The sequence below is a fragment of the Xenopus tropicalis genome, chromosome 3 (genome assembly GCF_000004195.4).
Source record: "Xenopus tropicalis strain Nigerian chromosome 3, UCB_Xtro_10.0, whole genome shotgun sequence".
NCBI lineage: Eukaryota > Metazoa > Chordata > Amphibia > Anura > Pipidae > Xenopus > Xenopus tropicalis.
Window position 1 is genome coordinate 134,696,286 of NC_030679.2, and position 15,466 is coordinate 134,711,751.

The window sequence follows — 15,466 nt, forward strand, 5'->3', positions numbered from 1 at the left end:
TAAAAAATCTAATCGGATCGGGGACCGCATCGGCTCGTTGATGCAGTCCCCTGACCGACTTTGCCTATACCCGCCGTTCTAATTCGATCGTTTAGCCTGGATTCTCCCGATATTGCCCACCCGTATGTGGGGGATATCGGGAAAAGATCTGCTCGCTTGGGGACATCACCAAGCGAGCGAATCTGAAGGTGTATGGCCACCTTAAAGGTCCCCATCCCTTGGACTGATTCGGCAGCTTATCGGCCCATGTAGGGGCAGCAACGACGGCCATACCCGACCGATATCTGGCCTGATATTGGCCAGATATCGATCGGGCAGATTAAAAGATTTAGTTGGATTGGGGACCACATCGGCTTGTTGCGGTCCCCGAACCAACTGCCCCATTGCCGCCATTATAATTCAATCGTTTGGCCCCAGGTCCCCATACACAGGCCGATTCTAGCTGCCGATATAGGTCCCTTAGACAGATTCAGCAGCTTATTGGGCCGTGTATGGGGACTACCCGACTGATATCTGGCTTGAAATCGGGCAGAAGATCGATCGGGCAGTTTAAAAAATCTAGTCAGCAATATGGACGGGGGGAGTGGAATGCATATAATGGAAGGTATCTAGGAAAAAAAGAATATGGGCTGTGCTTTATATAAAATCCAAAGAGAAATGATTCCCCCGTCATATATTTGATTGTTTAGTAATAAGGTTAGATTCCATTTGAAATGCACAGAAAACAGGAAAACAGCAATGGCGCCACCTTATGTTCATAAAGCAGAAAGCATGTGGACTATCCGCCCTGTACAACACGAGTGCAGTGAGTAAGGGCTTTGGCTGAACATGCCTTATGCTAGGGCTGGGCGATATACCGTTTAATACCGAATACCGGTGTTTTTTTTTTTTTAAAACTATATTCATTTTTCAGATACCGCAATACCGGGATGTCAGGGTACTCACCCGTGCGGCCCGATCTCGCGCGCCTCCTTGCGTGCGTGCGCGTCCCGTTGTCCGCGGGACATTGCGCATGTGCGTCCAGGTGCGCGTGCGTCAAAGCGCACGTACATGTCAAAGCGTGCACATCCGCGACACGCTGACGGCGCCGGTTCTGCGCATGCGTGGGGGGTATTTAAAGCTATAAAATGCCTCCTCCTGTGCTATGTTGTCTGCGGCCTTGCCTGGGAAACTAAGCCTGCCTGATTTACCTTACGACTTTCTGTTGCCGATCCTTCGCTTGCCTGACTCTGATTTTCAATACTGCAGTAATTATTCTCTAATTTATTAGGAAATGGGGTTAACACCTAATCATGCATGGAAAAAAAATACCGTCAAATACCGTGACACCAATATAATTTTGAAAAATACCGTGATATACATTTTTGGTCATACCGCCCAGCTCTACCTTATGCCTATTATTTTATCCAGAAAAATCCATGGTTTCTATTTCTTCAGCTAAACAGGGAAAACGAAGCTCCTCCAGGTTTGGTTCCTAAGAGATGGATCATTAGATTCCCAGGGCACAGATTATCCCCCCCGAAGCCAAGAGTCATGACCAAGGGGTGTAGGGATGGGTTTGTTTTCTGCTAATCTTGTAGATTGTAAGCTCTTTTGGGCAGGGCTCTCTTCACCTCTTGTATCGGTTATTGGTTGCTTTATATGTTACTCTGTATGTCCAATGTATGAAACCCACTTATTGTACAGCGCTGCAGGATATGTTGGCGCTTTATAAATAAATGTTAATAATAATAATAATCTGGGAGCAAACATGGAGTAGATTTAGTTTCCCTCTTTATATTTAGTTCAAGAAATAAGAAAAAACAGATTTTTTTTGTGGGTAAAACAACAGGCAAAAAGTATGTTCTGCGTTTGGGTGTAATGGGGAGTGGTCAGGATGATCAGGGGCGTGGCCTGTGGTTACATTTTTTTTTTAATCCCTGGGACCCCAATTCAACTTAGTTTGTATGGCCGCCACCCTCCAGGGGCCCAGGTTATTAGCCCATGCTGACTTAGTCGTATGCGGCCCCATGTTCTTCCTTAATAACCAGGTAAATTTAACCAACCAGCAGCCTACAGTGCCCCTGCCAATAGGAACACATTGTTGTATGGATGCTTAGCCTGACACAGATATTACTTTAGAACACGGTGAGTAACGCAAGTGCCAGAGCCCTACGCCATGGTGCAATGTTGCCAGCGATGTCGCTGTACATACCCAGATCAGGTAAAAATCACGCTGTCTGAACACAGAAACAATAAGTATAAAATATTTTAATAAACTCAGTATTTTCTCGTAAAATGGGCAAATATGTGTTAAATTAATTAAAAAAAGAGAGAGTCCATAAAGACAATGACAGTAGTAGGGAACTCCCATAAGTTATTAGTGTCAGTCACTTGCTCAGTTTGTGAGATGATAAAGTTACAGCACCTACAGGGTAGCACCGTAGCCTAATGTGCTAGTGATCGTCACACTGGGGCTGTCTCCATCAGCGGCTGAACTACAGCTCTCTGCATCCCGTATTCAGTATCATCTGGAGACAGACACAGCCTGAAGATCTCTGTTCTAAAGCAACATATACCTTAAACCTATAAGAGAGGGGATCATCTACCTGTGAGTGTTAAACTACAACTCCCGCCTCAGTAGCAGCTGGAGAGCCATACAGATTGAACTAAAATGGGGCAATATTACACTTTATATACTCCTAACCCACCATTTAGATTGAAGGAAAGTAAATAGGACTCAAGGTGTCAAGTACTCAGGGATATCCAAGCTGTGCTGGGGCTGTGCTAAAGATGCAAGTTGGAAATCCCTAGTTCTAATTGTATTACACCTCAATGTATCTCATACACCTGATCATGTAATCTTGGTCCATAAAACCCAGTGAGGAATGTAACCAACGACGAGGCTGGGGTGTAGTGTTAGTAGAGTTTACCGAGGCACCATTGTCTTGCCCAAGATGTGGCTTTGTAGCTGTCCTCACTATGAGGAAAAATGGGGACGGAGAGGTAACAGTCTATCTAAGAAACTATGGCTTCCACCTCACTGACTTGGACAGTGGTTAAAGACAAATAGTAAGTAACCCAGAGACGCGCCAGGTCTCATTTCCCGTCGGTTGCGAATAGTTTGCCATATGTATAACAGCAGGTGTAACAGTCTCTCCACTCTTTGCTCAATGGCAGTGTCTCTAAAAACCAGTCAGCCAATCAACCTCTGTCTCTTTAGGCTGGAGCATCCATGATGTTGTAGAAGAGGCAGCAGCATGTTCTTCCTTATTAAAGGAATGTTGCGGGTTAATAACGGCCAGCCTTGGCATCTCCTATTGCCCCCCACACATCGAATACAAACTCGTCTGGGAAGGCAAAGTCCCCAAGCGTGCGGTCCAAAGCCTGAGAAAAGTCGTCCGGGTTCTGTTTATCCATTCCCAGTTCCACCATGGTGCCAGCTGCAAGATTGGAGAGAAGGCCATTAGAGAAAGCTCTTCTGATTGGCTTCACACAGATATGAATTCTACTCAGCACTCAGTAATCCAATCAAGTACAACTAATGGCACATCTCTCTTATTGGATTATAGTAAAACCTCTATCAAGGGATCTCATTGCCTTTATAAATTATATCTCCCAGCATCCCCAGCCAGACCAAGGCTCTCCCAATGTGCCACAGTATATGACCAATAGCAAAGGTAAGTGAGCATTACGGTGCGGATCTAGCCCCTCCGCACAGCTGAGAAGGGAGAGTGGAGCAGCCTTAGCCACTCATTGCCCATGCTATTCTAGGACAGGCAGATATATATTACTTGGATCAGTGTCTGATGAGAAATCTGATAGGGTTATTTAGTATGTGCATTTCTCAGCGACTAAAGGACAAGCAGAGATATATTACCGAGCTCACTGTCCCTGATCCCCATGTAACTTTCCAGCAGATCATCCACTTTCTGCACAGCTTTCTCTTCTATAACGGAGACCTGCTTTTTAAAGACAAAAGAAAGTACATTAGGTTATAATTCAGCTTTCCTAATGCTCAGTGTACAGGCCAGGCCCAATGCAGCCAACACAAACCTCCAACAGACTCCTATTTCCATCTAGAAACTAAATGAACTTACATTCCCTGCACCTACTTTTGCCCACCATTATTTTCCCCTATACACTATGTAGGGTCACTTTGCTACTGGGCCTGCGTATATACAAAAGATCATGTCTGGGCAGCTAAGTTCCCATTGGCTGAAAGCAAATCAGTACAGCAGCAGACTTGATTAGACCTCATTTTTAGAATGTAAGCTCTTGTGAGCAAGGCCCTCCCCCCTATTGTCTCCGATTCTCATCCAAATGTAACCACAAACCATTTTTGTGAATTGTTTATATGTACATGTTAACTGTTCTGTATTTTGTAGCCCTCTATTCTGTAAAGCGCTGCGTAAATTGATGGCGCTATATAAATAATAATAATAATTCTCATCTGCTCTGCATCTGCCACTGTCAGACACGGGGCAATCGTGTGGTAGGACCATGGGTGAGAGCAGCACCATTTGCCACCCTTTAGGCTACCTGGCCTGGCTCTACTCACTATCAACTGGATCCAGCTCTGTGCAGATATGAAGGCTGTGATTGGCCACAAGTTTACCCTAATCCTTCCCACACAAGGCTGAGCACAAACCAATGAAAAAAAAAAACAAAAAAAAAAAACAGTTCAAGCCCCAATGAAAGCATTTAGAAACCACAATCAGTCCTTGAAAATAAAGGCAATGACACTTTCTTACCAGTTGCTCCACAGTGGGGGGGCCCTTAGACCTGAGACGTAGCGTCCCTCTGCCAGACGGAGATGTTCCCGAACTGATACCAGATAAGCCAGAGCGTGGGCCAATCATTTCTGAGGAGAGAATGCAACTGTCACAGTCACAGTCTGGTGTATAACTGAAGCAGCAGTAAGTTACATAAAACATACAGGGACATTTACAGAGGGCTTTCGGCCTTTATTATCAGTCAAAATAACCCTAGTTCCATGGGGGCAGACTTATCAAAATGTGAGTAAGGATCTTAAAACCCCATAGGAATGAACAGAACGTGGGTAAGTTTTTATGTATTAAGCTGTAAACTCATATTTTGATAAATCTGCCCTTATAGAATACAAACAGGCTGGATGTGAATATTGCATTCTAAGGATATTTTTGTGGTAAATGCTCACTGTTGCCCCCTGGTGGCCATAGTGCTTTGGTGCAGTTAAATATAAGACCCTTAGACACAGACAGGTATATATCTTAGAGCAGGGCTGTCCAACTAGAGGCCTCTGGGCCAGACCCGGTGCTTCAAAGGAATTTTATGGCTCCCCATCTGCTCAAAGGCTCCATAGACGTCAATGTATGACATTATTTTAATTTAATAAGACCCTTATATGAGAAATAATCAGCCCACTAAGTGTAATAAGTTGGACATAACTGTCATAGAAGATCAAAATCAGACTTTGATGTACGTACCAAAGGCCTTTAGGGGCTCACATAATTTCAGCGTGAACATACGCCCTCGGGGCAGTTCTTTCAGAATTCTGGCCACCTCAAAGTGACGGCTGCCAATCAGATTTTTCCCGTTGATAGCCTCAATCATATCTCCCACGCCAATTAACTGCATACGGTGAATGACACTGCCCTCCTTAATGCGCTGGTGAGAAAGAGAAAAAGGGTCGGTTGTGGAACAGAAAGAAATGCAACAGGTTTGGGGAGATTCTTTAATAGGCACTTAACATAATATAAACTGTCTGTTGGTTAAGTAGTCATTCTGGGGGTTTAGTTTCCCTTTAAAGGAACACATCTTAATTAGAGAAGTAAAATATTAGACAGGGAAGGACAGAACTCATATGAAATTTTTTGGAACTTTCTATTTCAGCAGTGAATTTAAGGTTTTGCTATGGACAAACCCTCCCTTTATTAGGAATAAGGATACATGGTACAATTAAGGTACACAAAGCCCATGTAAACTGCAGATATGTACACAAGCCACCAATGCAGATAAAATAAAACACGCACAGAACAACTTACCTTGATGAAGGCAAAGCCTGCTCCATTATCAGTGATTGTTAGCCCAAGAGAGTCCTCGGATTTATACACCTCCAGCTCCTTCTTCTGTCCCCTCACGTGAGCAAAGATAAAATCCTCCAGGCCAATCTGCCCCCCCAGCAGCTTATCCATGTCCAACCGGTGAGTGTTCAGCGTGCAGAACATCACCTGACAGAGAGAAGGAAAGGAGGTGAGAAAGGTCCCGATGGGGACTGAAATGTTATGTCGGATGTTCATACTATTCATTGCTGGTCTTTTTTGGTATTATTGGAACTCTTTACCGAGCACCCGAGGTATGATATGTAGCGGAAAATAATAAAGGGACCACAAAAATAAGACATCTTGGATCTGAATGAATGAAATATTCTTATTATATACTCCGTTCTTTACATAGTTGAATGTGCGGACAACAAAATCACACAAAAATTATCAATGGAAATCAAATTTATCAACCGATGGAGGTCTGGATTTCGAGTCACACTCAAAAATTAAAGTGGAAAAAAACACTGCAGGCTGATCCAACTTTTATGTAATGTCCTTAAAACAAGTCAAAATGAGGCTCAGTAGTGTGTGTGGCCACGTGCCTGTATGGCCTCCCTACAACACCTGGGCATGTTCCTGATGGGGCTCAGTAGTGTGTGTGGCCACGTGCCTGTATGGCCTCCCTACAACGTCTGGGCATGTTCCTGATGGGGCTCAGTAGTGTGTGTGGCCACATGCCTGTATGGCCTTCCTACAGCGCCTGGGCATGTTCCTGATGGGGCTCAGTAGTGTGTGTGGCCACATGCCTGTATGGCCTTCCTACAGCGCCTGGGCATGTTCCTGATGGGGCTCAGTAGTGTGTGTGGCCACGTGCCTGTATGGCCTCCCTACAACGCCTGGACATACTCCTGATTTGGCTCAGTAGTGTGTGTGGCCTCCATGTGCCTGTATGACCTCCCTACAACGCCTGGGCATGTTCCTGATGGGGCTCAGTAGTGTGTGGCCACGTGCCTGTATGGCCTCCCTACAGCACCTGGGCATGCTCCTGATGGGGCTCAGTAGTGTGTGTGGTCACGTGTCTGTATGGCCTCCCTACAGCACCTGGGCATGCTCCTGTTGAGGTGGCGGATGGTCTCCCGAGGGATCTTCTCCCAGACCTGGACTAAAGCACCCTCCAACTCCTGGACAGTCTGTGGTGCAACGTGGCGTTGGTGGATGGAGCGAGACATGATGTCCCAGATGTGCTCAGTCGGATTCAGGTCTGGGGAACGGGCAGGCCAGTCCATGGCATCAATGCCGTCGTCTTGCAGGAACTGCTGACACACTCCAGCCACATGAGGCCTTGCATTGCCTTGCATTAGGAGGAACCCAGGGCCAACCACACCGGCATATGGTCTCACAAGGCATCTGAGGATCTCATCTCGGTACCTAATGGCTACCTATAGCGAGCACATGAAGGGCTGCGCGGCCCCCCAAAGAAATGCCACCCCACACCATTACTGACCCACTGCCAAACCGGTCATGCTGGAGGATGTTGCAGGCAGCAGAACATTCTCCACAGCATCTCCAGACTCTGTCACGTCTGTCACATGTGCTCAGTGTGAACCTGCTTTCATCTGTGAAGAACACAGGGCACCAGTGGCGGATTTGCCAATCTTGGTGTTCTCTGGCAAATGCCAAACGTCCTGCACAGTGTTGGGCTGTAAGCACACCTGTGGATGTCAGGCCCTCATACCACCCTCATGGAGTCTGTTTCTGACCGTTTGAGCAGACACATGCACATTAGTGGCCCTCTGGAGGCCATTTTGCAGGGCTCTGGCAGTCCTGTTCCTCCTTGCACAAAAGCGGAGGTAGCGGTCCTGCTGCTGGGTTGTTGCCCTCCTTACGGCCTCCTCCACATCTCCTGATGTACTGGCCTGTCTCTTGGAAGCGCCTCCATGCTCTGGACACTACGCTGACAGACACAGCAAACATTGCCACAGTTCGCATTGATGTGCCATCCTGGATGAGCTGCACTACCTGAGCCAATTGTGTAGAGTCCGTACCACTAGAGTGAAAGAACCGCCAGCATTCAAAAGTGACCAAAACATCAGCCAGAAAGCATAGGAACTGAGAACTGCTCTGTGGTCACCACCTGCAGAACCACTCCTTTATTGGGGACATCTTGCTAATTGCCTATGATTTCCACCCGTTGTCTATTCCATTTGCACAACAGCATGTGACATTGATTGTCAGTCAGTGTTGCTACCTAAGTGGACAGTTTGATTTCACAGAAGTGTGATTGACTTGGAGTTACATTGTGCGGTTTAAGTGTTCCCTTTATTTTTTTAAACAGTGTATATTTATTTATATATTGGGAGCGCATATTACGAGCTGTAGATGCAGATGTGACACAGGGTATAACAATGTTAATGTCACATAACTACTTGTTACAGGCTCCACCCGCTTAGTAATCATTCTATTTGAGCTTGCCATATAATAATGACAGAGTGGAACACACACCTAGATATGAAAAGCCCTTCCCATTAGACTGGCTTGACCCAACAAACCAGAGTGAGCCTGCTGATACACTAAGGCACATACGCCGACTAGTTACCAGCTAGAATTATTAGCTATGGCTTATAAGTAAATTCAACATATGTTTCCTTCTAGCGAACACATTTGCCAGTTACCGCTCCTTGTTCCCCAGCTCTTTCCAGCTTTCAAATGGGGGTCACTGACCCCGGCAGCCAAAAACTATTGCTCTGTGAGGCTTTAGTTTTTTTATTGTTACTTTTAATTACTTATCTTTCTATGCAGGCCCTCTACTATTCATATTCTCATCTGTCGTTAAAGCCACTGCCTGGTCGCTAGAGTAAATAATGCCCAAGCAACCAGGTAGCTGCTAAATTACCAAATGGAGAGCTGCTGAACATAAAGCTAAATAACTGAAAAACCATAAAAAATAAAAAATGACCAATTGCAAATTGTCTCAGAATATCAATGTCTACATCATATTAAAAGTTAATGTAAAGGTGAACTACCCCTCTAATAAAAGAATTCTAAGCAGCTGTGGGAATTGTGTAACTGACTTGTAATCCCTACAATTACTGCCTCCCCCCAGAACTCCCCAGTTATCTTACCTCCCCAACAGGAATAGTGAAGGCCTCGGCAATCTTGGCATACAGTTCCTTCACATTGCTGAATCCCTCGATCCTGCCCGTGGGACTCCCATGGGCAAGCTGAGCGTGGAAGACCAGTCTGGGGCGCAGTGCGGGGGCAGGAGGGGGTAACCCTGGGGGAATGGATGCTATAGAACCGCCAGGCATGCCGACTGCCTGGGAAACACCGAGTGCGCTGCGTTCGCTGACATCTTCATCCTCCATCAGAGGAGAAGCCTTCTTTCTGCGGCCGAGACCAAGAGGCATTGGGACACTCCAGTATCACTTCCTGAGGGGAGAAGACAAGCTGTGGGCACAAAGAGAGACCAGTGGTTAATATTATAGTTTACTTATAAAGTGGCAACAATATCTGCAGAGAATTAGAAGGAAAACAAATCAAAAACCAAAATGAGCGCCCAGTGGGTTCTACTTGGCTCCACCTTATGTACTTATTTAGACAGGCATCTAGGCCCATGCTGGAATCTATTAGCATTCACCACTTGGCTGAAGGCGATTGTCCATCAATTAATGGCCAGAACGGCGTTCTGCTTGTAATTTTTCCAACTTTAACCCTACAATTTAAATCTGAACGTTGGTTTTAGATTGTTGCATTAACACATATGACTGATATGCAAACATTCGTTGTACGACAACTAAAATCTGAATGTGTATGGCCAGCTTTAGAATTGCAAAAAGTTCTGCATGTTAATGAATTTTACTTATGGAAACCGAGTTTCATAGGTGCCAAGCAGAAGCAGTTGCCTTGCCCCGTGCCCAAAGAATGGCAGCTGTGTAGAGAAAAAGTTTAGGAAAGTTCACGGAGGCATGTGTGACTTGACAGAAAGGGCAGTAGGGCCTGTAATAGAACAAAGGATAATAGCATTTGGCTATGTACAGTAGGGAGAGATGTTGCCCCTCTGGGAAGGGACTGGGGCTGTGGGATAGCAGGTATAGTAGGGAGAGATGGTGCCTATAGTAGCAGTGGGGGATAATAGCCTCTGGGAAGGGACTGGGGCTGTGGGATAGCAGGTATAGTAGGGAGAGATGGTGCCTATAGTAGCAGTGGGGGCATAATAGCCTCTGGGAAGGGACTGGGGCTGTGGGATAGCAGGTATAGTAGGGAGAGATGGTGCCTATAGTAGCAGTGGGGGGGGGGGGATAATAGCCTCTGGGAAGGGACTGGGGCTGTGGGATAGCAGGTATAGTAGGGAGAGATGGTGCCTATAGTAGCAGTGGAGGGATAATAGCCTCTGGGAAGGGACTGGGGCTGTGGGATAGCAGGTATAGTAGGGAGAGATGGTGCCTATAGTAGCAGTGGGGGGATAATAGCCTCTGGGAAGGGACTGGGGCTGTGGGATAGCAGGTATAGTAGGGAGAGATGGTGCCTATAGTAGCAGTGGGGGGATAATAGCCTCTGGGAAGGGACTGGGGCTGTGGGATAGCAGGTATAGTAGGGAGAGATGGTGCCTATAGTAGCAGTGGGGGGATAATAGCCTCTGGGAAGGGACTGGGGCTGTGGGATACCAGGTATAGTAGGGAGAGATTGTGCCTATAGTAGCAGTGGAGGGATAATAGCCTCTGGGAAGGGACTGGGGCTGTGGGATAGCAGGTATAGTAGGGAGAGATGGTGCCTATAGTAGCAGTGGGGGGATAATAGCCTCTGGGAAGGGACTGGGGCTGTGGGATAGCAGGTATAGTAGGGAGAGATGGTGCCTATAGTAGCAGTGGGGATAATAGCCTCTGGGAAGGGACTGGGGCTGTGGGATAGCAGGTATAGTAGGGAGAGATGGTGCCTATAGTAGCAGTGGAGGGATAATAGCCTCTGGGAAGGGACTGGGGCTGTGGGATAGCAGGTATAGTAGAGAGAGATGGTGCCTATAGTAGCAGTGGGATAATAGCCTCTGGGAAGGGACTGGGGCTGTGGGATAGCAGGTATAGTAGGGAGAGATGGTGCCTATAGTAGCAGTGGGATAATAGCCTCTGGGAAGGGACTGGGGCTGTGGGATAGCAGGTATAGTAGGGAGAGATGGTGCCTATAGTAGCAGTGGGGGGATAATAGCCTCTGGGAAGGGACTGGGGGATAGCAGGTATAGTAGGGAGAGATGGTGCCTATAGTAGCAGTGGGGGGATAATAGACTCTGGGAAGGGACTGGGGCTGTGGGATAGCAGGTATAGTAGAGAGAGATGGTGCCTATAGTAGCAGTGGGATAATAGCCTCTGGGAAGGGACTGGGGCTGTGGGATAGCAGGTATAGTAGGGAGAGATGGTGCCTATAGTAGCAGTGGGGGGATAATAGCCTCTGGGAAGGGACTGGGGCTGTGGGATAGCAGGTATAGTAGGGAGAGATGGTGCCTATAGTAGCAGTGGGATAATAGTCTCTGGGAAGGGAATGTGGAATAGCAAGTGGGGTAGAAAGACAGATGATGGCAGAATGACTTAATACACATATGCCATAATTAGCTGTAAACAATATGCTTAAAACAGTGCTTAGTAATAGAATTAATTGGTGCTTAGTGATGTCATTTGTGTCACATGACTCACTAAAACTTGTATATTATAATAAAGTACCCCCGTTGTAAAATATGAGGATATTAGAAGTCACCTTGGAGTTCCATGACCTTTATAAACCCACTCGGCCTTTATATGGTCTTAAGGTGGCCATACACGGGCCGACTATAGCTGCCGATATCGGTCCCTTGGACCGATTCGGCAGCTAATCGGCCCGTGTATGGGGAGAGCAGAGCGGCCTGGCCGACCGATATCTGGCCTGAAATTGGCCAGATCTCGATCGGCCAGGTTAGAAAATCTGGTCGGATCGGGGACCGCATCGGCTCGTTGATGCGGTCCCCGATCCGACTGCCCCATTGCCGCCCACATAATCCGATCGTTTGGCCCCAGGGCCAAACGATCGGATTATTATTTTTTTTACCTAAATGGTCCCCGATATCACCCACCCGTAGGTGGGGATATCGGGGGAAGATCCGCTCGCTTGGCGACATCGCCAAGCGAGCGGATCTGCTCGTGTATGGCCACCTTTAGACTGGCTCAGTGACTTATTTTACACACACTATATATATATATATATATATATATCAGAGCTGCCCGACCTAATGTTGTTGGAGTGCAAGTTGTACTCACCAGCCAGATTGCTCGTCTCTCCCCAAAACCTCTAGCACTACATTTCCCAGCATTCTTTGCACACATACTTTGTTTTGCACCGGGGACACCCATATTTTTATAGCCAAATCATAATTTCAATAGTTTTAGGAAATACTGCTATGGGCTTGCCAGAAGCAACTTGTAGTAAAAAGAGCCAAAGCTTCTATATATTAAAGTACAGCTTAAACAGAGGTTCCCATACATCCCTGAGTAGCTCTGCCCCCCCCCAGGTTCCCATACACCCCAGAACAGCTCTGCCCCCCCCAGGTTCCCATACACCCCAGAGCAGCTCTGCCCCCCCCCCCCCAGGTTCCCATACATCCCAGAGTAGCTCTGCCCCCCCCCAGGTTCCCATACACCCCAGAACAGCTCTGCCCCCCCCAGGTTCCCATACACCCCAGAACAGCTCTGCCCCCCCCCCCCCAGTTTCCCATACACCCCAGAACAGCTCTGCCCCCCCAGGTTCCCATACACCCCAGAACAGCTCTGCCCCCCCCAGGTTCCCATACACCCCAGAACAGCTCTGCCCCCCCCCAGGTTCCCATACACCCCAGAACAGCTCTGCCCCCCCCCAGGTTCCCATACACCCCAGAACAGCTCTGCCCCCCCCCAGGTTCCCATACACCCCAGAACAGCTCTGCCCCCCCCCAGGTTCCCATACACCCCAGAACAGCTCTGCCCCCCCCAGGTTCCCATACACCCCAGAACAGCTCTGCCCCCCCCCCCAGGTTCCCATACACCCCAGAACAGCTCTGCCCCCCCCCCAGGTTCCCATACACCCCAGAACAGCTCTGCCCCCCCCCAGGTTCCCATACACCCCAGAACAGCTCTGCCCCCCCCCCCCCAGGTTCCCATACACCCCAGAACAGCTCTGCCCCCCCCCCTAGGTTCCCATACACCCCAGAACAGCTCTGCCCCCCCCCTAGGTTCCCATACACCCCAGAACAGCTCTGCCCCCCCCCCCCTTGGTTCCCATACACCCCAGAACAGCTCTGCCCCCCCCCCTAGGTTCCCATACACCCCAGAACAGCTCTGCCCCCCCCCCCCCCAGGTTCCCATACACCCCAGAACAGCTCTGCCCCCCCAGCAATAAAGGGATGGAAGTGCTGGGGGTCCCAGGGAGGCAGCCCCGTCTATACATCAGAAAGCCAATGAGAGTACAGTGATTGGAGCAATTGCAGGCAATACCCATAAACCCCTGTACAACTACACAAACCAAATTCAACGTCGACATTGCGACCCTGTTAGAGCAGATTCAGTTGTCATAAGTCTTCATGCTAGGGCGGAACTACAAGTCCCGTCATCCCTCACCTCAGCCTCCTGTACAGCTCAATGGCAGATGGACATCCACGGACAGTAACTATCAGACAGCCATCTCCGCATCCCAGTAAGCGAACACCAGTATCCAGCTATGCGCCACTCTTTTCAGTGAGTCACTGAGGCTTTCCGGTTTCGCTCACCATCCCCGGTACCGCTTCCGGTTTCGGGGACCCTTCCTTCTCCAAACGCTAGTGGGCGTGGCAGCTTGGGATGGAAGGCAGAACGCTAGCCAGTCTTCGCATAGCTCCGCCTGAGTGGGCGCGGCTATGTATTGGCCAATAGTAATCGAGTGTGCCCTCGCTGTTTGCTGCTTCGCTGAAGCCTGTGTCAATAAAGTTTGTTTGAAACCGGGGAGGGCTAAGCGAAGAGTGGTTACCATGGCGATGGAAGAGGGCGCAAAAAAGGGCGTTTTCATAAATATAATAAATATATGTAATAGTACAGTTACTCTGCTCTTGGTAGATTTATACATTTGCGTCAGAAGCTTTTTGTAATAATTTGGAAAACAATGGCGTGTTGACAGCAGGGGTGTAACAATAGAGAAAGCAGACCATTGGTAGAATATGTCAGTTTATTAATGTTTGGGGGCCCTAAATTGAATTTGCTGTGAGGCCAAGTAACACCTAGTTACCCTACTGGTACACAGAGGCCCAAACAGCACCTTCTAGTCCAATAAATAGTGACTGTCTATGGCATCTTACAGCAGCCCTTCCGCCATTTTCCAGACTCCATAGATTGCCAGTCCGGGCCTGGTGTCAGGTCTTTCATACGGCCATTGTGTTTTACCAGCCCCCTTGTAAAAATAATACTTGATGCCAATATTATTAATAGATAACCACGGCAACACAGGAACATACCTCCCAACATTTTGAAAAAGGAAAGGGGGACAAAAATAAATGCTACACGCAGCGTGGCGTGCGACCATGCCCATTTTTGTGACCACACCGCCTAAACACCACTCCCATTTGACAAAATTTGTCAGGTTATTTAAAGTTTGAACACATTTCTGGGAGTTTTGGGGTCTTGTTTTATGTGTTATTACAGTTTTGCTGAAAAAGGTGAAATTGCTCTTTAAGCTGCGAGTCTCAGTTCCCCCAAGAGATTTGTTTAGCTTATTAGTTACAATTGTATCTCAGTGCAGGGGGGGCTTTTTACCTTTCTGTGCTCTCTGCCAAAAGCTATTTCTTTAAATAAGTTTGAGAAACATTGTATCTTTTTTAGCTTCACTGCAGGAGATTAAAGGGAAATGAGGGACTTTTCAGTATGAATCCGGGACTGCGGGCTGAGCTGTCAAAAGAGGGAGTGTCCAGCGAAAATCAGGACAGTTGGGAGGTATGTAGGAAGCTATTTATTCCATAGAAAGGGGGAAACCTTAGCTACAGTGTTTTTTATTTTTATAAGTCTTTATTTAAGTTTTTAACAGTGCATCAAAAATCAGTATCAGTACAGTACAAATACTGAGCTTTATTTATATTGCTTACAATTTTTTTTTAACATAAAGAACCAAGGGAAGAACAAAAAGGGGAACGTAAAAAATGCGTTAATAATAATAATGCAATTTCTATAGGAAGATGGATAGATGTGGATAGGAGATGTGAAATAAAATGGGACACTTCAGACCAGAGAGCAGAAACAATGGGGTAGTGCCACCATGTATGCAGGGAGTCTCCTCTATCAGGGCACCCTCTGAAACACGCGGGAGAGCAATTGGGAGCAATAATATGCTTACGTGTGGGAGTAAGGTACCAGCGATATACCCCTTTATAAGCAGTTTCCTTAACTCCTACATTGGGAGAGAGTTTACAGATGGAGAGTCAAATTTTCTCCCGCGCTTCCAATGTT

The 15,466-nt window shown here is 47.4% G+C and overlaps 1 protein-coding gene across 2 annotated transcripts; it reads right to left on the bottom strand.

Annotated features, from left to right (window-relative positions):
* Nucleotides 1-2,230: 2,230 nt before the first annotated feature.
* gipc1 (GIPC PDZ domain containing family member 1) lies at nucleotides 2,231-13,848 on the bottom strand. Of its 2 annotated transcripts, none has more exons than XM_012953129.3 (7): nucleotides 13,616-13,848; nucleotides 9,128-9,452; nucleotides 6,006-6,191; nucleotides 5,448-5,628; nucleotides 4,734-4,843; nucleotides 3,860-3,941; nucleotides 2,231-3,422 (listed from the first exon to the last, which is right to left on the bottom strand). In XM_012953129.3, exons 2-7 carry the CDS (start codon nucleotides 9,410-9,412, stop codon nucleotides 3,271-3,273), a joined length of 996 nt encoding a protein of 331 aa, XP_012808583.1. In that variant the 5' UTR covers nucleotides 9,413-9,452; nucleotides 13,616-13,848; the 3' UTR covers nucleotides 2,231-3,270.
* Between the last annotated feature and the right edge of the window lie 1,618 nt (nucleotides 13,849-15,466).

What these genes read in the sequence shown, in the direction of transcription:
- gipc1 (XM_012953129.3), bottom strand. Translation starts at nt 9,412, where the DNA reads ATGCCTCTTGGTCTCGGCCGCAGAAAGAAGGCTTCTCCTCTGATGGAG. An exon ending in CAGGCTTTGCCTTCATCAAG is followed by an intron (nt 5,629 to 6,005) that starts GTAAGTTGTTCT and finishes CTTTCTCACCAG; the next exon opens with CGCATTAAGGAGGGCAGTGT. An exon ending in GATCAGGGACAGTGAGCTCG is followed by an intron (nt 3,423 to 3,859) that starts GTAATATATCTC and finishes CCAATCTTGCAG; the next exon opens with CTGGCACCATGGTGGAACTG.